Genomic DNA, 21,901 nt, shown 5'->3' with positions numbered 1-21,901 from the left:
GAGCTGCACAGGTCGCCCCTCTGAGGTTCCCTGCTGGGGAGCGGGCAGTCCTGTGAGGCAGCCGTCTGTCCCCCTGCCACTTCCCACCACAGCATCCAGAGAAGCCTCCCCTCCACCCCCTGCCCGGGGCTCCTAGGGGTGCTTCTGCCAGGCGTACTCACGGGTACCTTTTCTGTAGCTGATTTTCCGAACTAGGCAATAAGTGAAGTCTATTGCCATTTTGCAGGGAAAGCAGCTGCCAAATTGAGCTCATTAGCTTCAGAGCACGTGTGGCCTGCAAACCTTATCCTGTCACTTTCCTGACTAAAGTCCCAGTGCTTTCTCACTGACTGAGGAAAACATCTCTCTGACCTGGACATGGGCTCTGGACCGTGGACTCTGGCTGCATCCCAGGCCTCCCTTCTCCCTGCTCCCCCAGTCTCAGCTTTTCCCTTGTCTCTCCTTTTCAAACGAGCCTCCTTCTCTGGACGCCTTTGGGTGGGGCCTCAGCAAGTGTCACTTCTGCCACCCACATCCTCTACCTTATCATCCCCTCCTCATCTGCTTTTTCTAGTTTCCATTTCAAGTCGTGTCTTCAGAGAGGCTCTTGATCTCTTAAAACTCTCTACTCCCTCGTAGCATGTATCACTCTTGTGGAGAGTCTCCTCCTGGCGTCTGCTCCACAGGAGGGACCGACAAAAGTTGATGGAACGAGAACGTTGGAAGAGACTCCTCGCATAGCTCTCCTGGGTCCAACTGAGATGGACTGGAGCCACTGTGTTTAGAATGGCCCAGCACCCTTGCCTGACCTGGAAGCCACGGCCAGCCTTCCAAGGTCACAGGCACGAGTGTATCTCCCTCCCCACCCCACCCCTCAGGCAGGACTTCCGCATTTGGAGATCACACAGGACTCATTGGAAAAGACCCTGCTGCTGGGAAGGATTGAGGGCAGGAGGGGAAGGGGGCGACAGAGGATGAGATGGTTGGATGGCATCACCGACAAGTTTGAGGAAACTTCGGGAGATAGCGAAGGACAGAGGAGACTGGTGTGCTGCAGTCCACAGGGTTGCAAAGAGTCAGACACAACTGAGTGACTGAACAACCACAAAAGGATTCCTAGGTCATGCCTTCCCCCTGCACGGGTGTTCTCCTGGAAAGCTCCCTCCAGCCCTGGGCACAGGGAAGGACCCTCCTGTTGTGTACGCCTGACTCACCACGTCATAGTGGCAAGTGCTTCTGTCACAGTAATGATGATTTAAGACAGTGGGGGACTGGGCTGGTTATTTCCTGTTCAGTGTAGCCAGACAGCTCTGGAGCGTTTCTCTGGCTGTTATGCCGTCAAGAAAGGGTGGTCGGGTCTCACTAGTCCCCACCTCCTCCCTTTTGCTGGTCCCCAGAAAGTTAGAGGCACTTTTGAGCCTCTAACTCTGGCCATCAAAGAGAGTGGTACCCCATTACACCAACTTGATGTATTCTTTGTTGTTATTGTTCAGTCGCTAAGTTGTGTCCGATTCTGCCACCCCATGAACTGCAGCACACCAGGCCTTCCCTGTCCTTAACTGTCTCTCCTGCAGTTTGCTCAAACTCATGTCCATTGAGTCTGTGATGCCCCCCAACCATCTAACCCTCTGTCGCCCCCTTCTCCTCCTGCCCTCAATCTGTCCCAGCATCAGGGTCTTTTCCAATGAGTCAGCTCTTTGCATCAGGTGGCCAAAGTATTGAAGCTTCAGCATCAGCCCTTCCAATGAATATTCAGGACCAATTTCCTTTAGAATTGACTGATTTGATCTCCTCACCATCCAAAGGACTCTCAAGTGTCTTCTCTAGCACCACAGTTCGAAAGCATCACTTCTTTGTCTCTCAGCCTTCTTTATGGTCCAACTCTCACATCCGTACAATGACTCTCAAACTGTACAATGACGCTTTGCCTAGACGGACCTTTATTGGCAAAGTAATGTCTCTGCTTTTTAATACGTTGTCTAGGTTTATCATAGCTTTTACTCCAAGGAGCAAGTGTCTTAATTTCATGGCTACTGTCACTGTCTCCAGTGATTTTGGAGCCCTCCCATAGAATCTTATATTATTAACCCAAACCAAATATGACTTTTCCTGGGGGAAGCAGTGTGTGTTGAATTCCAAGGTGAAATGGACGCTGCAGGTTTCCACCGCTCTTCTCCATGCAAACCAAGCCCTAGGCCAGGTGGGTCTCCAGGAGGTTCTTGGAAATGCAGGTAGAGAGCCAGAAGCGGGGGCCTGCAAACAGCACCCCAGGCAGGGCTGTGACACCTCAGGGGCAGAGTAGCATTTAGCTCTAATGGAAGGCCATGCATGTCTTGATGCCAGGTAGTCACTACCTACTGGGGAGCTGGGAGATGAACATCAAGATAAGATTGCAGCAAGACACATGTGAAGCCTTTAACGAGCTAATGAGCACAGTCACCATGCAGGCCACTCCCGCCCAGGGCTTCTGGCAAGAGTCTACGTGTGTGTCGCCTGCAGGGCTGTCCTGCTCCTTGGGCCTAAGCCCATAGCCCCGGGATCTGGCCAGCTGCTGACCATGGATGGCAGTGCCTACTGCTCCCCGGGGACCTTCAGAGGCCCACAGGCTTCAGGCGCTGGCACCCAGCCATGCTTCTCAGTCTCAGGGCTGGAATGCAGGCAAAAATGTTATTACTATAGCAACCATAACTGGAATGTCCATCGTACTTTCAGTTTCCAGATGTGTTTTCCAGTTCTTTCAGTTGATTTCCTTGGAGTCTCGGGGAGGTGCAGTGCCTGGCCCAGACACATACTTAGCAAGCAGCAGCGCCAGGGTTTGACTGGGTGGTTTGGCTCCAAACCTCTGTCACGTGGAAAAGTTGTCCAAGGATGGATGCTTGCCTTCGGAGCAGGGGTCCGCAGGGGCCTGGGTCCTTGACCCGGCATCCTAGGGGCCTCTTCTGCCCCGTGGACTCTGGCTGCCCTTGAAGCCAAGATGTTGGTTGCAGCCTAGAGATTGGTAAATATCCTTTTCACTTCCGTGGTGAGACATGATCTCTTGATAGAATACAAGAGGAGCCCAGGCCTCCTCTGAACGTGACAGCCTGGGCTCCCATTGGGGTTTGCAGAAGCAGGCAAATTCAGCGTGATCTCTTTCTGGACCAGCTCAGGAGGCAGCCTGCCTCAAAGCAACCTGGACACAGCTCGCATCACCTGCTGAGGGGTCAAGACTGTGGGAGTCACGGAGAGGGGCTGTGCTTAGGGAGAGTGGCTGAGGGACCCTGTCTCTTTTCAGAAAGGAGCACCTAGAGACTGACCAGCAGGTGGTGTGGACTGGAAGCCCTGAGGGCAGGGATGGGGTTGTGGACTCTGCTCTGTTGCCAGCATCTGGCTGAGCCTGGAGCCCGTGCCTTTTCCAATACATGTTTCTTTCAGCTAAATTTCAGATCACTCAACAAGTTGTGTCTGGGTCTCACCTGAACGTAGGCTGGTTGCTTCCAATGGGACGGGGGCACAGCAGCCTGGGTGCCTCTGGATAGGGGGCCGGCATGTCCACTGTGGTCAGACCGCCCAGCCTCAGGAAGCCAGGCTTATCCCAGTGGTCTCAGGACCACAGGTGAGGGGTCTGGGCCCAACACACCCGAGAGTCTAAGGTGAGGTAGGAGGCTTCACAGGTGGGGCTGCACTCAGAAACCAAGGCATGTGGGCAGGTGCTATTCAAGATGCCAGGTAGGGAGCAGGGATTCAGAAAAAAACAGTCTTTAGGAAGGGAATTCAAGAAACCAGGCTGGGGACCCTCCATGCCGTAGAGAAGTTGGAGAGAACAAGATAGAGCCCAACCCTGTGTGGGACCTGAGATTTAATAATAGGAGATAGGGCTTCCCTGGTGGTGCAGTGGTTAAGAATCTGCCTGCCAATGCAAGGGACACAGGTTCCATCCTTGGTCCAGGAAGATCCCACATGCTGAGGGGCAATTAAACCCATGAGCCTCTACTACTGAGCCTGTGTGACTGCAGCAAGAGGAACCACTGCAATGAGAAGCCCGTGCACCGTGACTAGAGTAGTCCTGACTCCCCAGCTAGAGGAAGCCCACGCGGGGCCATGAAGACCCAGCGCAGTCAACAGGAAATGAATAATAAATAGTTTTTTTAAAAGATAGGAGATAAAGCAGAGCAGAAACCCAAGGATCTGAATTGGTCAGAAGGCTAGGGACAGACTCATGACCGGGGGACTGCCAGGAGGCACGGCGATGGGCTGGAGTCAGCTATCGGTTGGTTGGGTACTAAGTGTGGTGCCCAGAGGAGAGGAAGGCTGCAGAGACAGGACGAAGGGGAGATGGGCATCTCCTGAGGGGCACAGATAGAAGGGACAGGAGCCTGGAGCCCTTGAGTCGCGCTGGGGCACATACTGAGAGTCAAGCCGATTTGCAGTCACCGTGTGGACTCCACCTGCAACCCCACTCTGTCCAGGGTACATATGGGCAGAAAGAGAAAGGTCTCTGCCCTTGGAGCTTGTGGTCCAGCGGGGAACCCGGACCTCAGTGGACCTCAGAGCAAGCAGCGAGGGGCCCGTGTACAAGCAAGCCCAAATCAGACCAGAAAAGGGGCATCGCAGCTGCAGGCCTGGGGAGAAGTGGGGTGGGGATGGAATGGGGAAGTTCCCCAGAGAGGGAGGAGAGAGACACGGAGAAAGTCACTACTGGGTTTTGTAGTCTCAAAAGAATGGAAGAAAAAAGGAAGGTAGGAATGAAGGAAGGGAAGGTGGGAGAGAGAGAAGAAGGAAGGAAAACAAGGAAGAAGGAAAGAGAGAGGGAGGCACAGTTGGGGAAAACAGGTTTGACAAGTGAAGCGGTCTCCGCACAATCCCCAAGGTCAAGCTGAGACTTCATCCCCTACAGAATGTACTCAGAACGGACATTGCTTGTTTCCCACTGAGTCAGGGGAGATGGCAGTCCCACTGCAGCGCTCCCGCGGGCAGGAGGGAGGGGGCTGCTGTGGACGTGCTCCTCCATGTCCCCCAGGCTTCTCTCTTGGAGCCCCAAGAGCTGAGGCAGCAGGCGCTGAAGACCCAGGGCCCAGGGAGGCCTCTGGGGTGCCCACTTCTCGGCTGGTGCCTGGAGAGGCCGGAAAGACCGCCGGTTCTTTGCTCAGCGTGGGCCTCCTTTCCAGGCCTCCAGGGATGTCAGGGATGCCTGCAGCCCCCAGAGGCCTGGAGCTCCTGGAAGTGCATCCTCCTTGCTGGCTCTCGGCGGCCATGGAGGATTTGACCCCATGGACCATGGATGGAATTCTCCAAAGCTGGATGGACAGGATTGCCTACTCCCATACTCCCACCACAGTGGGTTCCCCTCGAGTACCCCCTGGGGGACCCCATCCCTGGTCCCTCCTTGACCCCCTTCCTTCTTCTAACACTCTTACTGTTGTCCTCGAGTTAAGTTTCTCTATTTTTCTTGTCCAAAACAGATGATGAAAACATTCCATGACTTGCATGCATGGTATTTGCCTCTAGTTATAAGGAGAGGCCTCCCCAGCTGGAAGGGCAGAGGACTGAGCACAGGGTGGGTGTGGGGGGGGGCCGGGGGGTGCAGAGGGCACCTGAGCAGGCCTGGAGATGGGGTGGCTCCTCCATGACCCCTCTCCTCTCCAATCCCCTGCCCTGGAGCCCAGAGGCTCAGCTACCAAAGTGGAGGGGTGAGGGGGGCCCTGTGCTCAACCCCCAGGGCTTTGGGGAAGACAACATGTACGCAGAAGCTCTAGTGGTAAAGAACCTGCCTATCAATGCAGGAGACATAAGAGACACGGGTTCGGTCCCTGGGTCGGGAAGATCCCCAAAATAGGAAATGGCAACTCTCTCCAGTGTTCTTGCCTGGAGAATCCCATGGACAGAGGAGCCTGGCGGGCTACAGTCCATGGAGTCACAAAGAGTCAGACACGACTGAGCAACTTAGCACACACACAGTGGAAGGGCAGGCCCACTGCCTCTGGAATCAGTGGTCATTTTCCTGGGCACTGCCATCCAGAAACCCCAGCCCAGAATCAAGAGCTCAGCTGGCACCTCCTGACTCCTCTGGACCCTCCCAACCTTTCTTGCCACTGACCTTGGTCCCTCTCCAGGCTACATCTGGCCTCCCATTCGAGAGCGCTCGATATTAGCCCATGTCCCCTTACCCCCACTCCAGAAACCTCCTCCCATCCCCGAGGGTCACAGGGGAGATGCCCTCAGACAGGTCCTAGCTTCATGGCTCCCTCACCAAGCAGCCGCCTTCCTTTTGAGAGCAGCACCATTGGATCTTCTGTCCCACTGTGGCCTCTGACCTCCTCCCGCACCAACCCCCACGCCCCCAGAGCACGAGGAATGCAGCCGCCCCATCCCTTCACTCTCATGTGCATTTATTGAGCGCCCACGGAGTGCGTGGTCCTATGCCCAGGGTTCGGAGCCACAGTCTAGTCAAAAGGAGACCGGAGCTAATACAGAGAACGTTTCATAGCTGGGAAGGGCTATGGGACGGGAGAGAACTAATCACAAAACAAATTTCTATTGGAAAGCAACAGAATCTCCTCTGAGAGTAATATATATTCTATGCACGCACACACACACACACGCACACACACTCCTGTGATGAACACGGACGTCACCCGCTTGACTGTATCTGCACACACATACAGGTGCGCGGGGTTAAGAAACTAACCGGGATGCTGTCCGCGCACGCGCACCGCCGCACGCACGTAGAGTCTGGCTTATGCTATCAAAGACACTAGTCTCCAGGTTCTAGAGAAGCAATCTGACCTAGATGCCTGCAGCATGCAAAACTTGAGGATCCGAGAGTCACGGTTAAGGAGGACGATGGGGACACGCGTGGACTCCTCCATTGGGGCCCGGCTGCCGCGCTGGCCGTGCTCAAGGTCGGGAAAATAGAGCCTCTGAGAAGGGCCCCCCGGAGCAGAGCCGAGGGGCTGGGGGCCCTTGGTCCAGGGGCAGGGCCCTCGGGAGGCCGGCAGAGTTCACCAGTCTCGAGGGCACTCCAGGATGATCGTGTCGTCCTGCAAACAGGGTCCCTGGTGGCCGAGCTGCAGATGGAGGCGAGTTTCCGGGCTGGCTCGCTCGCTCTCTGCAGCCTCCCACGTGTGCTAACGCATTTTGTAGTAATTAGATACAGATGTTTCGCACAGCTGTCCCTTAAAATCCAAGTCTACTGTGAAATCGAGGTCTCGCTGCAAAGGAGGAGGAGTCGGGGCGTCAGCACCAAGGAGCCCTGGGACCACGCCCCTCCCCTCAGGCGGAGGGCCGCGCGCATCTGAGCCGCTAAGGGTTTCCAGCTCAGGATAACCCCACAGACAGCCCTCACGAGCCTCTTCCGGAGCCTCATTATCCTCTTGGGAAAGTCGTTGGTTTCTAACCTAAATCCTTCCTGTGAGAATAGAGAGATGTCCCCTCCGGTTTCAACTCGGAAGCAGTGGAGCAGTTGCTTCTCAGAGGAAGAGGCCCCAGACGCCCCCACCCCACCCCCAACCTTGGCGTTTGCAGGGGCCGGTGCCCACACTCGGGGAATGAGGGGGCAGGCCCAGAGAAAACCACACCATCCAGCCCACCAGGCCAGCTGGAGGAATGCGAACTTGTCTTCCAGGCCACCAGACACGGTGGTTTCCTGGCTCAGCTCATCCCAAACGAGATGAAACCCATGGCCACAGTTTCTGCTCACCGAACCCCTCTCATCAAGGGCTGGAAGCTGCCTTCATGGCTGGGAGGGTCCCAGGGGCCCTGCAGGAGGGCTCCAGTTCTCCAGTTTTAAGGTCCAGGTTGGGGTGTTTCTAGGGTGCCATCACGGCCACACCTGCCTTTCTGCCACCTCCCCTGTAACTTTCCTGACTGTGCACAAGGCGCCCAGGTCCCTGCCCGCCAGTAGGGGAAACCCCCTCCATGTCCCTCCTCCTCTCTGCGCCACCTCCCCCTCCACCCCCCCGCACCCCCAGCACTCACCACGTTTTTGGCATTTGGCTTCATGGATATAGTCCCGTAAATCTCCTCCCCTCTCCGGACAGTGAGGTAATCTTCCAGGTAGAAGACGGTCTGCTTCCAGTGGGTGTAGGGGGCATCAGGGGCTGAGGGAGAGAAGGGAGAGTCACAGGAGATGCCTCCAGGGACTTTCCTGGTGGTCCATTGGCTAAGACCTCTGCACTCCCAGGGCAGGGGAAAGTGAAAGTCGCTCAGCTGGGTCCGACTCTTGGCGACCCCATGGACTATACAGTCCATGGAATTCTCCAGGCTAGAATACTGGAGTTGGTAGCCTATCCTTTCTCCAGCAGATCCTCCCCACCCAGAAATCGAAATGGGGTCTCCTGTATTGCAGGTGGACTCTTTACTAGCTGGGCTCCCAAGGAAAGCCCCCAGTGCAGGGGGCCAGGGTTCAATTCCTAGTCAGGGAACTAGATCCTCCATGCTGCAACTAAAGATCCCACGTGCAGTCAAATAAATAAGTATTTTTTAAAAAGAGAGAGAGAGATGTCTCCAGAAGGGCTGGGACCCCACCCGGAAGCTGCTGGGTTTCTTCTGGGACATGCTGAACACCCTGCCCAGCCCTCTCGCTGGGTCAGGCGCCCAAGTTGTGGCAGGCCTCCCCACTCAGCCCAGGGGCTCAACTTGACATCAACTTCCCACGCCCTCCAGACTGAAGATCTTAGTGGAGAACCAGGGGAGAAACAAACTGACTTGGTCAGTTTGTTTCAAGGTCATACCAAGGGTGATATTAACACAAATGAATCTCAAAATGCTGCTGTTTCATTGGTTCAACAGAGTGAAGACTTGCAGACAAGTGTAGAGGAGAGATACGGAGGGCAGTCCACCCATTCTCCTGTTAAATGACCCCAACTCCACGGCTAACCCAGTTTCCCCAATTTCATGGATATCCCAGCCCTACAAATAGTTTTCTCTGCCTGCCTCTCTGTCCTAGATCAGTGGTTCCTAACCTTTTTGGCATCAGGGACCGGTTTTGTAAAGGTAATTTGTCCACAAACCGGGGGTGGGGGTGGCTTCAGGGATGATTCCAGTGTACCACATTCATTAGGCACTTTATTTCTATTATTATTACATCGGCTCACCTCAGATCATCAGGCATTATATCCCAGAGGTTGCGGACCCCTGCTATAACCCATCCTGCTACCCTTGGCTCAGGCCTGCCGTGGGGTTTGGCTGAGCCTTCCTACCTAGATAGGGTAAAAATTCAGAATGATTCTCCTTCTATGGACCCAATGCTGGTCCACAGCTCACACCTCATGCATGAACCAAAGTCACACTGACTCTCGCACCTCCCATGAAATCCCATCCATCCTCTGGGCTCATGACAAATTCTACGACTAGATGAGGGGTCCTGTCCCAGCAGCTGCCGTCCCTCGGACACTCTTCCCTCCTTAACCACCAGCCTCTCCCTTCCTCATCCTCCAAGGTCAATTCTCGGGAGAGCCTCACCTGACCACCCAGCTGGATTAAGGGCGTCCTGAGCCTGTGTGGTTACTGTAGCAGTCACACCACTGCATAACCATCTCTGTCTCTTTTTACTTTCTGTAGTCTCCACAAGACTGCAACCTCCATCAGGACAGGGGTCTGATGGACTATTACTATTACACCCTTGGAGCCCATCACCACACTTGCTAGGTCTGTGAGCACCGAATACATGACCGATAGTAAAAAGCCAGAGGGGGTCTGGTGTGAGGCTTCAAGGTACCCAGATATGTTCAGCAACATTGAGACTTTGGAATCAAAGGATTGTAGAAGAATACATCTTACAGCCAGTTCCTCTTGCCCTGCAGGCTCTTACCTTCCTCCACCAGGAGGCGTGACTCATGAACACTGATTCACTCTCTTTGCTTACAACCAGAGCTGAAGGTGGGAAGCCTTGGGGAGGACTTTCAAATACTTCAAAGGCTGTTGCATGAAGAGTCTGTGGCCTTATGGATGGCTTTGGAGGCAGAACAAAGGCTAGGCCCTGGACATCATCAGAAGGCAGAGTTTTAATTCGCAGGAAGAACTGGGGCTGTCCTTCAGTCGTACTGGCCACTGGTGGTCCAGCCTGAAGGAATTCACACACAAGCCTGCCTGGAGATTTATTGAAACCCCAGTGGGACCAAGATCATTCAACCCTCAGGATCTATTTTAATGGTGGTGAAGAGTCTGTCTGTGTCCTTCGTAATAGACTAGCTTGATCAAATGTCAGTGCTTTGAATACAGATTTGAGTAGCCTTCAATGTGTGTGTTTGGGAAATCGATGCAAAGTTAAGGTCATGGGGAGGGGAAGCAGCCTGAGCATTTGGAAGGGCTTGAAGGAGGATCATGAACATGGAGTTTGTACTGCTCAGATTGTGAATCTCCAAACATGTCCAGCCTTCCTGGCCTCCAAGGCATACTGCTGTCCATGGGCAAAGTCCAGCTGTTCCCAGTACCTTCTCTGTCAAGGGCACCTAAACGAACTGTCAAAAGATAGTTTCCGGGGTGTGCAGAGAATGGCAGTGAGTGACTGATAGCACTCTCGCCCCCACCGCCACCCACATCAGCCCAGACAGGTGCCTCTCCTGTTCTTAAAGACCTTCAGGCAAGGAGATTCCAGCAGCTTCCTTCTGTCTCCTAATCAGATGCCCTGGGAGACTCCCAGAGACTTCACTGACTCAGATCTGCCAGCCAGCGAGCCCAGACCATCCGCCTCTGATGCTGGCCCCCCAAAACGTGCCAGCCTTGAGTTGGAGGAAAGGGATTTTTTTCCCCTCAACATCAACATCAAAGAGTTAACAACTTCCCCAAACATCTCATTTCTGTGATGGGTCCACGGACTCATTGTCTACAGCAGTTTTTTCAATCTAGGGTCTTTATCGGGGTCTCCAGGAGAAGCTGATTGCAATGTAGATGTTTTGACTCTGGTCCTAGGAATTTGAAATCAGTAATTCCAGGGTGTGAGAAGAGGGCAGGTTTGCCAAGACATAAAAATCTTGTGTAGATACACAACCAAGGCTGCAATGGCTGTGCAGACCCAGTCCTTCACACCCTATACATCTTTTGGGTGGGTATCAGTGGAAAGGCCATTTAATGAGGCAACAAGAAGCCCAGTGTCCAGCCTCCTCCTCCACTGTGACTCTGGAACTCATGTTCTACATCTGCAGAAGGTTTATCTCCCGAGGGACTGTGAGGATTAGATGAAGGGAAGGGGAGGAGGACACACCGAGCATGACCATCTCCTGTTGCGCCCAGGTCCACGTTTCCAGCGTAATTATCAAGAGCTCTCCTCTTTACTCTAAAACTGTCCTCAATTGAAAGAAGAATTGCATGGTCACCTTATATATAGATACATAACATATCAGGCCCAGATCAGGGTATTGTTAAGCCATTGCATTAGGTGGCTATTGACTCTTCGTGGAAAGCGGTATGTCATGTCATTTATCCATCAACTACGGCTCTGGTTTGTAAAGCAGGGCTGCCACACTGTCTTGGTCTGGAATGTTCTAGGATTCATCCCCCAGAGAGTTGCTCTGCACAAACGTGAGCCCTCAGCATCACTGTGGACCACGACATCTGGAGATGTGGTCAGTGAATGGGCCTTTCCCTCCCTCCCAGCCCCAGCTACAACTGTCAAGGTCGTATGAGTGGCTTTTAAATTTCCATTATGAAGATACTGTCATTCACTCCCTCATCCATGCATGCATTCGCTCCCTCATTCATGCATTCGCTCCCTCATTCATGCATTCGCTCATTCATTCAGCAGATATCCACTCAGGATGCCTATCATATACTTGACATGGTCCTAAAAGTGCGGAACAGCAGCCAGTACAGCCTTGCCCCACAAGATCTGACAGCCTAAGTGAGAAGACACTCGGGTAGCTGGCCATAACGTCCAGTGGGAGTTGTGACTGGTTGTGACAGAGGCTGGGAGTGGGGCACACAGGGGCCGGTGGGTACGAACAGAGGGCCCTCTCACAGGAAGATTTTTCCTGGTGCTTTTGGAGACAGAGTGGAATACTGCCTTCTAGTCTCTTCCCAGTGATTAAGGGGATGGTAGTTCTTTCTGGAATTTAATACTTCTTCAGCTGTAAATTTGTAATTCTATTCCCTAGGGTTTTCACAAGCTTTTCAGAGAATTCAAGACTATGCATGAAGAAGCTTCTTTGATCTGAGAAGCTGTCTCAGTGTCACAGGGTAGCCAAGCTGGGAAAGGGGCTGCTAGGCCACTGAAGACCATCCGTGTAATTTCACTCATAATGAGCCCAAGGCCCAGAAAGGGACCCACTCAGATTTATCTCCACTGCCTGCCGCCCTCCCTTGCTGATTCCTGGAAAAACTACTACTTAACCCCAGGCCTGCTTCTACTCAGCACCGCCCGTCCACCCACACAGTCTCCCCAAGGGGCCCAGTTCACCTTCCCTACCCCACCCACAGAGGATATGTCCAAGGGGCGGGGCCACTGGGCCCGCCGGCTGGTTGGCACAGCCCAGAGCCCTGCGTGGCTGTGCCCATTTGCAACAGCTTCTGCCCAGAGCTTCGGGGGAAGACACGGGCAGAGCCATTAGCAGGGATGGTTTCCAAGCTGCACAATGTGAGGTGCTTTCCAGCGTGTCTCCTGGAGCAGCTCCAGCCCCTGGGGGCCCATGGGGAGGAACCACTTAGAACAACCTGCATTTCAACTCAAGTTCAAAGCTAGCTGAGACCAAACAATACCTTATTTAGGCCTATACATACACGTGAAACAACTTTTTTAAAATAGCAGGGGATAATTAACCCAAAATTCAGGATAATGTTCATCTGGAGGCGATGTGGGGAATGGGATAAGGGGACCATCCAGGTATACGCAAAGATGTTGGTAGCACTGACGTCCTTGAGTTAGGTAGTAAACTGCAGGGATTTATTTTGTGACTCTGAATTAATTTAATCTCCTGTGTTATCAGTCATGTCTGACTCTGTGACCTCGTGGACTGTAGCCCACCAGGTTCCTCTGTCCATGAAATTTTCCAGGCAAGAATACTGGGGCAGGTCACTTCCTACTCCAGGGGCTCTTCTCGACCCAAGGAGTGAACCCATGTCTCCTGCTTGGCAGGCAGATTCTTTACCACTGAGCCACCTGGGAAGCCCCCTGAATTAATTGACTTACATTTATTCATTATAAACCTTACTGTATTATGCTTGTTAATAATGTATTTCAGTTTAATATTTATATTCTAATTAACAATAGTTATCTCTTGATATTAACTAATACATTTACATTCTACTACTAATAAACTTATTTCTAGTCACTATTTCATTCGAATTAATAATACTTTATTTACAATCTAGTTACTGAGCTAGGTGGCAAGTTCACGAGTGTTTGTTGTATTAATTAAAATATAAGCAAAAAGTGAATGGTGCGTGGCAGTATATCATGAGCCATGAGTCAAGATTAATCTATTTCTGCGCATCTGGGGTCCTTAAACACAAAGAGGAAATACTCTTTCCTTGGTGGTCAGAGTGCAGAGGGTCTGAATAAACCCGACCACCAAACCCATGCCAGCTGGTAAAGATGGTAAGAAACATCTGTTACATGCTGGACCAAAGCCCTATGCTGACATCCACCAGAAACAGACCATCTCAGGGAGAGAAAGACCCCAGCTGGGAGCTAGCTACAAGGCTGGAGCCCTGGCATTAGAGATACAGAACTCTTTCCAGAGAACCCTTGCCTCCTGACTTTCTCATTTCCAGTAGCAGGGTGGGTGGGCCCTGCGGGAGGCACATCCCAGGGATGGAAGAGGGAGAAACAGCCATATGGCTCCACCCTTGGCCTCCAGTCACAGCCGTGATCCTCCAGCGGGCTCCTCCTCAGCCCCACTGCCCCACCCCTCACCACTGAAAGGCTGAGTCTCACCCATCTTTCAAGGTCCAGGTGAAATAGCCCACTCCCTGCGGGCTGAAGCAAGGGGAGCGGCTGACAATGACCGGGACCAGGGTCCTCTGGTTTTCACCAGGGCTGGCCTGGCTGATGGAGACCAGAGGACTCTGGTCTTGGCGGTCGGGAGACATCACCTCTGGAAGAAGCCCTCCTGTGAGGAATTAAGGTAAGTCTCTTGCCTGCTCTTTGCCACAAGAAAGCCTCACACCCCTCCATACCCTCTCCCGCACACAGGAGGTGCTCAGGAAACACTAAATGAATACGCGTGCATTCAGAAAGGCAGCCCCAGCACCTGCCCCTGCCCACCGACGCTGGCTCTCAGCGCTGGCCACGGCTGCTACAGCTTTTTACCTTCTCCTCTAGCAGCCAGAACTGTGGCATTCCTCCAGGACTGGAGAGGCTTGCGAGGTGCCAAGTGAGGATCCCTGGCTGGTGCCCCCCGGCCCTTGCCCCATGTCCAGGCCGGGGAGGTCACGTCCTACAGAGCCTGGGCACCAGGCCAGGTGGGTCTGGAAGGCCAGCAGGAGGCTCACCTGTGGAAAACCCCATTTTCTTGTGGCACTTGGTAAACTCGATATTGAAATAGGTGACCAGGGCGTGGACGTAGTCGTTGCGCTGTACCTGCAGGCAGAAGGCAGACGTGAAGGACAGCTCCTCCGTCTTCACCGTGTAAATGTCCACCTCCTGCAGTCCAGAGGAGAGAGAGCGCGGGTCAGCACCTCCGCCGGGTCCCACCTGAGGCTTCCTCCTCCAGGGATACTATAGACCGCAGACTCCCCTGGGTATCACAGTTCTTGGGACCACGTCCCAGGCGTGCCTGCCACCCTCCCACAAGCTCCCCCGCCCTTTCTAGGGTGGAGTCTACTCAGTGTGTGCACGTGTGCACGCTCGGTCGCTCAGTCCTCTCCGACTCCTTGCAATTGCATGGACTGTCGCCCACCAGGCTCTTCTGTCTATGGTTCTCCAGGCAAGAATACTGGAGTGAGTTGCCATTTCCTTCTCCAGAGCAAGCTTGCCAACCCAAGGATCCAACTCATGTCTCATGTCTTCTGCACTGCCAGGCGGGTTCTTAACCACTAGCGCCACCTGGGAAGCCTCGTACCAGGGGGCAAATTCCAAGGAGTGGGGTAGGGAGATGGGGCGCCCCAGACCCACTGCATTAAAGCAGCCACCTGCTCCATCAAGCCCTCCCGGATTCTAGCAGAGCTGACTGCTCATTTCCCGTCAACAGGAGGCACTGAGAACTGAGCCCACACAATCACAGGCTGAGCCAAGGGAAGTCTGCTGACCATTTATCACCAGCCGGACACTTAAATACATAAAAAGGGGAAATAAGAGGCGAGGATTTTTCAGTTCTAGCTGGGAATGGAGAACACAAGGAACTCATAACTCTAACAGTTTCAGGCAGGAAGTGACTGAAAATCAATCTTGGGTGGCAGCAGGAGTCATGAATGACGGTTTGCAGTGTGGTGTTCTCTCTGTGCAGAGGATGCTGACCTGACGTGGGCCAGCTCCAGTGAGACAGGGCAAAGCTCCCCAGGCATCCAGACCACTTTCAGTGAGGTCTAACTGCTGGGTTGCACAGTGGGGACCTCTGTCCTGAAAGCTCTGTGCGAACCAGACAGACACCTGTGTGCCTGGAAATGGTTCCCAAGAGTGTGCCTGAGACCCGGATGATGGAAGATGCTGGGAAAGTAGGAGAGAGGGGTCTCAGGGTATGGGGGAGGAAAGACAAAGAGGCTTTTATCTCTACAGGTTTCTAGGATGAAGAACGGAGTCCCAGGACCTTCAAAACCGAGTCCTGCCTCCACAGAGTGGACAGAGGCAGGGGCGAGGCCAAGTCAGTGGCGGTGCAGGGTGGCAGCTACAATACCCGATGACCTGTTGGTTGGGAAGAAGGAGTGACTGCAGGTGTCGGGGACTGTGGGAACCCTTGATGTCGGTGACATCACTTCAGATAAGCCAGGCTATGCTTCTAGAGCCCAAGGAAGGGAACAAGGACTAAAGGCCCTTGTGAGGCCAGGTCAGGCATCCAGAATCCAGCGGAGTCAGAAAGCTGGTCCCCTGTTACCCGGGGAATGCATGAGCCTTAAGGGCATCCCCAGGAAGTTAGTGGCCCTGGACACCTGACCACCCCCAGGCAAGATCCGCTCACTGCCTACCAGGCGACCAGTCCTCCCCGACGACTCCAGTTAGTAGGTCCTGCTTCAAAACCAGCCTCTGTAACTTCCACCCACAGAACAAGCCAATGCCTGCTCCTGCTCACGTGGATCCCCCAACTTTCTCTTCTCTGGTGGAAACGGCCTCTCCTAAGTCATGATTTCATCTCCTTCTCCCTCCTCGCTGGGGCTTCCCAGGTGGAGCTAGTGGGAAAGAACCCGCCTGCCAGTGCAGGAGATGTAAGGGACATGGGTGCGACCCCTGGGTCGGGAAGATCTCCTGGAGGAGGAAGAGGCAACCCGCTCCAGTATTCTTGCCTGGGAGTGTCCCTGGACAGAGGAGCCTGGTGGGCTACAGTCCACGGGGCTGGAAAGAGCTGGATACAACCGGGGACACACTTCTAGCAGCTGTGTGCTGTGTGTGCGCTCATTTGCCTCCTGACCCAGGGATCGAGCGGGCATCTCCTACACTGGCAGGCGGACTTTTTCACCATTGTGATGCCTGGGAAGCCCCACTTCTAGCAGCCTCTGACCTCCAGGACCACCCTGCTGGTTCCTACTGCCTTTAGGCAGGCAAGCCTCTCCCCCACCGAGTCCCTCTCAGGATCTTTGTCCTTTCCACCTGGAACCAGAGTGCAGGGGCTGGGGGCGTGGTGGTGGGGGGTGTCCTTCATCCTATGTCACCCTGTTAGCTTGGGCCATTGCCCCATCGGGGAAGCCTGTCTAGCTCCAGCACCTGTCAGCTCATTGGTTATCCCTCCTGTGCACGTGTCTGGAGGTCCCTTCAACCTCCAACAACTCTCAGAACACTGGAGCTTAACTGAGTTTTCGTTGGGGGCTTCAGCTCAGTCTCCAGGGCTGGGCTCATGGTGTCTACACTCACTGCCTTCTCCATCTCTTTCTCCGTTGGGGCCAGCCCACCTGTTTCCAGGCTCCTCCCACGGTCCCTGTCCCTGTCCCTGTGCCCTTAGCCGCCAGCCCAGCCTGGTCTTTGTACACTGCTTCTGGCTCAGCTCAGCGGTCGCACTGCTTCTGCCCCCGTCCCCACCATTAGACCAGAGCTTGTTAGACACGGGGACTGGCCGTGATGGTCTGTCCACCCTCGGTGTGTGACCTGGCCCCTAAAACTCATCATTTTCCTCCTAACACTGTCTTCCCACCTGATGACTCTCCCTCCCATCCACCCCAGGCCTCCCCTTCAGTGTGCATTTGTGTGAGGTCAGTTGTGCCCGACTCTGTGTGACCCCACGGACTGTAGCCCGCCGCTCCTCTGTCCACGAGATGCTCCAGGCAAGAATACTGAAGTGGGTTCAGACCAACCCACCAACCTCTCTAAGATGAATTCAGACTATGCCCTCCCTGGATCTAAAGCCTTCCAGAACTTTCTAGGACTGACCTATAAATATCCCAAGCTCTGGGCCTGGACACAGAGAGCAACCTGGGAAGGACGCCGTGTGACTCACCTGGGCTTGGTTCCTTCCTCCTCTGGCCTCCCCTCACTCCCTCACCACTCTCAGCGCGCACGCACACGCACGCACACACACACACCACCCCATCTATCAGGGATTTTGTCTCTATGGGGGTCTCAGATGTCCATCAACAAAATGTCAGCCACCAGTGCTCTGACAGCATTCTCCAGGTCCTCTGGACATTTGCCTCTAAACAGGGGCCTCTGCAGGAACAAAAGCCGTCCAGACTAAAAGTCTGATATACATTAAAATGGGCGAGACAGAGGGGCAGCTGCTTTTTTGGATTGCCTGCCCCCGCCCTGCCATCTGTGCCTCAGAGACACAAGGCCCTCTGGGTCAGATCCCCCTTCCTCTTAGGCTCAAAGTCTCCAGAGTCAGACCCATCACCTGCCCCCCAGAGCCCCGATCCCTCTGCCAGAAAGCTTCCTCTTTCTGTAGCAGCAGCAGCAGTAGCTCTGAGACCCTGGGGGGACCCGTGACCAGGCCTCAGGCCACCCCACAAGGCGCAGGGCTCAGCAGGCATCGGTGACTCCGAGGAGCCGGGCCGCTACTGACCCCATTAAGTCATGTTACAAACGGACGTCTCCAAGCAGAAGGCTGGTCAAAACAGAGTCTTAATTATCATCAAGTGTCACAAGCCGCAACGTTAATAGCGATGAAAATAGCAATTAAGTGTGTGAAGAAGGGCAAGTGTTTTCCCAACAGACCCGGGAAGACAGTGCTGAGCACATTAGCAAGAGCTGACGGACGGCTCTCCTGGTGGCGGAAGCAAACACAGCCGACCTTGCCCTTCTCAGAGAGCGCAGGAAGGAAGGTGACTGGCCGGGGAGGGCCCAGAGCTCCAGTTTCTGCCATGCCCCCAGCCCCAGGCTGCACTCAGGAGAGACCCTGGCCTGTTCCTGGCTGGGAGGGGGAGAGGAAGGAGGGGAGACAGAGCAGGCCAGTCCAGGACCAGCAGTGGGTGTGCACAAGGGCTGTGGCCACCCTGCCAGGTAGGTGCAGAGAGTGACCTCGGAAGGAATTTCATCCCCTATGGGAAAATGCTTAATGGCTCCATGCAGCTGCCATATGCCATTTGGGCAAATTCAACAGCACCAGGCGATTTCCGCTCATACTACAATATTTGCAGGAATGGTTAGCACCATGGGTGAATTATTTGGGGTGTATTTTGCTGGACCTGGGCTTCCCTGGTGGCGCAGATGGTGAAGAATCCGCCTGCAATGCAGGAGACCCAGGTCCAGTCCCTGGGTCGGGAAGGCTCTCTGGAGAAGGGAACGCTTACCCACTCCAGTATTCTTGCTGGAGGATCCCGTGGACAGAGGAGCCTGGCCTGTAGAGCCCCATGGCTACACAGCTCATGGGGTCGCAAAAAGTCAGACAGGACAGAGCGACTAAGCACATGACCGTTTGCTGGACCTTGTTTGGAGCGCCAGAAGGAAGGAGCTTCATGGACAGAGGGGCTGGTGGGAAGAAATAAAAGGACGTTTGCTCATCATCAGTCCTGCCTGGACTCGGAACTGGCCGAGGTAACAGGTGGCAAAACCCTCCAGCATGAGACCAAGGCTCTCAGGCAGGATAAGAGGGAAGCATCCTTCTTCTGATGGGACTTGTATGAGGTTTGCCTAGTGTTATTTGTCCTCCAGGGACCCTTCTAAATCCAAGAGGACAAGGGTTCCTTATCGAGAACACAGTGACCAGGGACCGAGGACTGACTGCTCTCGCCTGGACAAAGCAGCGGTTTGCATTCATCCTGCAGGAACCTCGCCTTCCCCCAGTGGCCCTGGGCTCTTCCCTGTCCCGTCCACCAGAGCTCCTGGAACTGCAGTGATGCTCACTGGACCGGAGCGGGCAGGTGTGTTTCAGCACAATGAGGGCTGGGGGGAGAGCTGAAGACAACCGACACAATGAACCGGGATACACCATGAACCCAGATTCTTTGATTAAAAAGTGAACTTGAACCCTGTGAAATGGATGGCTTTCTGGACTTTAAGAAAGCAGTCAAGTACCAGGAGTTTTCCTTGGGTCAGGAGGATAGGTCAGCATATGTAAATACAGATACTTAGACAAAGGGCTGGAAAGGTTAACCCGTTGTGTGGACAGTGGTTACCTCCCAGGGGAACGTGGGGCTGGAAGGGTGGGGAGGTCGAGGGGGGGGGGGCTTTTATCTGTACTCCAGCAAAAGGGGCTTCCCAGGTGGCACTAGTGGTAAAGAATCCACCTGCCAATGTAGGAGACACAAGAGATGCCGGTTCGATCCCTGGGTCCGGAAGATCCCCTGGAGGAGGCAATGGCAACGCACTCCAGTGTTCTTGCCTGGAGAATCCCGTGGACAAGGGAGCCTGGTGGGTTACAGTCTATGGGTCACAGAGTCGGACAGGACTGAGCGCACAGGCACACAGCAAAGTTGGTGTGTTTGGAAATTTAGTAATAGGAATGCCCTGGGGGAGGACCCTGGTAAGCAGTTCTCCATCTGCACTGAAGATAGAAAGCCGTGGAGAACAAGACGTGAAGCTGTGTACAAACCAGGGAGCCCAGGACGCGGTGAGCCCTGCCCGGCCACTCACAGGTACGCTTGGAAGCAGGGGAGTGTGACCCTGACTGCATACCTGATTGAGGTTAGGGATTTCTTCTCTAAGCTGCTGTCTTGCTCCGAATGGAGGGGCTTCCCCTGACCTGAGCCTCCAGGACTTCTCTCTCTGATCCTCCCATTCCCCCAACACACACCCCAACTCACATCACCAGCAGACATGCACCGACCACCCCCCAGCTGTGCCACCGTGGAGTCCACTGGCCCTCTTTCGACAGCTCTTCTAAGGGCCAGCGCCTGTTCTCACTGGTCACCCTGGGCTGCCGGAGGCTCTGGCCGGCCGAGGTGGCCTTGCCTCACAGCCGGGGGCCCTGCAGGAGCCTGGGTGGCCTTGAGCACAGACCCAAGCATCCAGGTGGCACAGTCAGCTTCCCACACCCCCAGGCCCACACAGGATGCATCCACAGACCTTTATTAAACAGGCGTTGGTCACCACTTGCTTTGGATCCACGATGTCCACCAGGGGCTCCTTCATGGCAACGTCCCGAATACAAGTCATGTCAAAGCCATAGACGTTCTCCCACCCTGTGGGGACAGAGCAAAACATGAGGGCCAGCAGCGGGACCCCCAGAAGTCCCTGGGTCCCCCTGAGTCCTAGAGAGTGGGCGGCAGCTCGTGTTCCCTGGTCTGACGACAGGAGAGGTGCTTGCCTGGTGGAGAGTTTCACAAGGTACCAAATGTTCCTTCACACCATCTAATGTGCACAGGTCCCAATTTAGGGATAGGAAAAGTAAAGCTCAGAGAGGGTAAGAAACTTCTCTGAAGTCACACAGCTAGACTCCTGTCGGGCCAGGACTAGAACCCAGATTCCTGACTCTTCTGTATCTGCTCTCCTCCCTTCTCTCTGAGCCTCAGCATCTCCTAAGAACTCTCTCCTCCACCGAACCCATTTCTACCCCACTGCCTCAGCTCCATCCCACCCCACAGCTATAAAGCTGTCTTTCTCCCTCCTCCCTTTCCTACCTACTGAAGCTCTCATGAAGCAGAAAGAAACATGGGATTTCCTGGTTCATGAAACAGGCTGCCATCAGAATCCCAGTGCCACCTTTTACTAGCCAGCTGCCGCTGCTGCTGCTAAATTGCTTCAGTTGTGTCTGACTCTGTGCGACCCCATAGGCAGCCCACCAGGCTCCCCTGTCCCTGGGATGCTCCAGGCAAGAACACTGGAGTGGGTTGCCATTTCCTTCTGCATGCCCTCATGCAAATCTCCTAGCCTCTCTGATCCTCTGTTTTCTCAACAGCAAAATGTGAGGTGGAGAGCTGGGGTGTCCAGCAGAGGCCTTGCTTTTCTCACACACCACAGTGTCCTCATTAGGACCCATCCCATGAGACATATCCCCCAGGTGGGGCACAGAGCACCCCAGCAGTGCCCCTTTGCCCCCGGGGGCTGTTCATAAGATGCATTAATCAGGGAACGGATTCAGGGTGCAGGGTTGGAAGTCAATGAATGCAAGTCTGATGGTCCAACTGTTGGTCGCTCAGTCACATCAGACTCTTTGCAACCCCATGGACTATAGCCCACCAGGCTCCTCTGTCCATGGGATTCTCTAGGCAAGAATACTGGAGTGGGTAGCTATGCCCTTCTCCAGGGGTTCTTCCTGACCCAGGGACTGAACCTGGGTCTTATGCATTGCAGGTAGGCTCTCTACCATCTCAGCCACCAGGAATTCCATGATGGTGCCAGATCACCGATAAATGATGGTCATCACTGCTACCACTGATTGATCACCCAGTCCTGGCCAGACCCATCACTGACTCTCACCAGCAACCCCATGAGGATGCCTCGATACAGCAGATGAGAAAATGGGGCTGGCAGCAGCTGGCGCTCGTATCC

General features: G+C 54.2%; 1 protein-coding gene across 2 annotated transcripts in view; it reads right to left on the bottom strand.

Annotated features, from left to right (window-relative positions):
* Nucleotides 1-6,326: 6,326 nt before the first annotated feature.
* Nucleotides 6,327-21,901, bottom strand: part of PRMT8 (protein arginine methyltransferase 8) — a 70,013-nt gene continuing 54,438 nt past the window's right edge. Inside the window, exons 7-10 of one of the 2 annotated variants that reach the window (XM_040233742.1) lie at nt 20,477-20,592; nt 14,386-14,536; nt 7,936-8,057; nt 6,327-7,169 (exon numbers count right to left, since the gene is read on the bottom strand). In XM_040233742.1, the coding sequence (XP_040089676.1) occupies nt 7,086-7,169; nt 7,936-8,057; nt 14,386-14,536; nt 20,477-20,592 (473 nt within the window). In that variant the 3' untranslated portion in view covers nt 6,327-7,085. The remainder of the gene's footprint in view (nt 7,170-7,935; nt 8,058-14,385; nt 14,537-20,476; nt 20,593-21,901) is intronic. The other variant, XM_040233743.1, reaches the window with a different exon arrangement.

Source organism: Oryx dammah, unplaced genomic scaffold (assembly GCF_014754425.2).
Source record: "Oryx dammah isolate SB20612 unplaced genomic scaffold, SCBI_Odam_1.1 HiC_scaffold_29, whole genome shotgun sequence".
Lineage (NCBI taxonomy): Eukaryota > Metazoa > Chordata > Mammalia > Artiodactyla > Bovidae > Oryx > Oryx dammah.
This window is presented reverse-complemented; position numbering and strand designations above follow the sequence as displayed.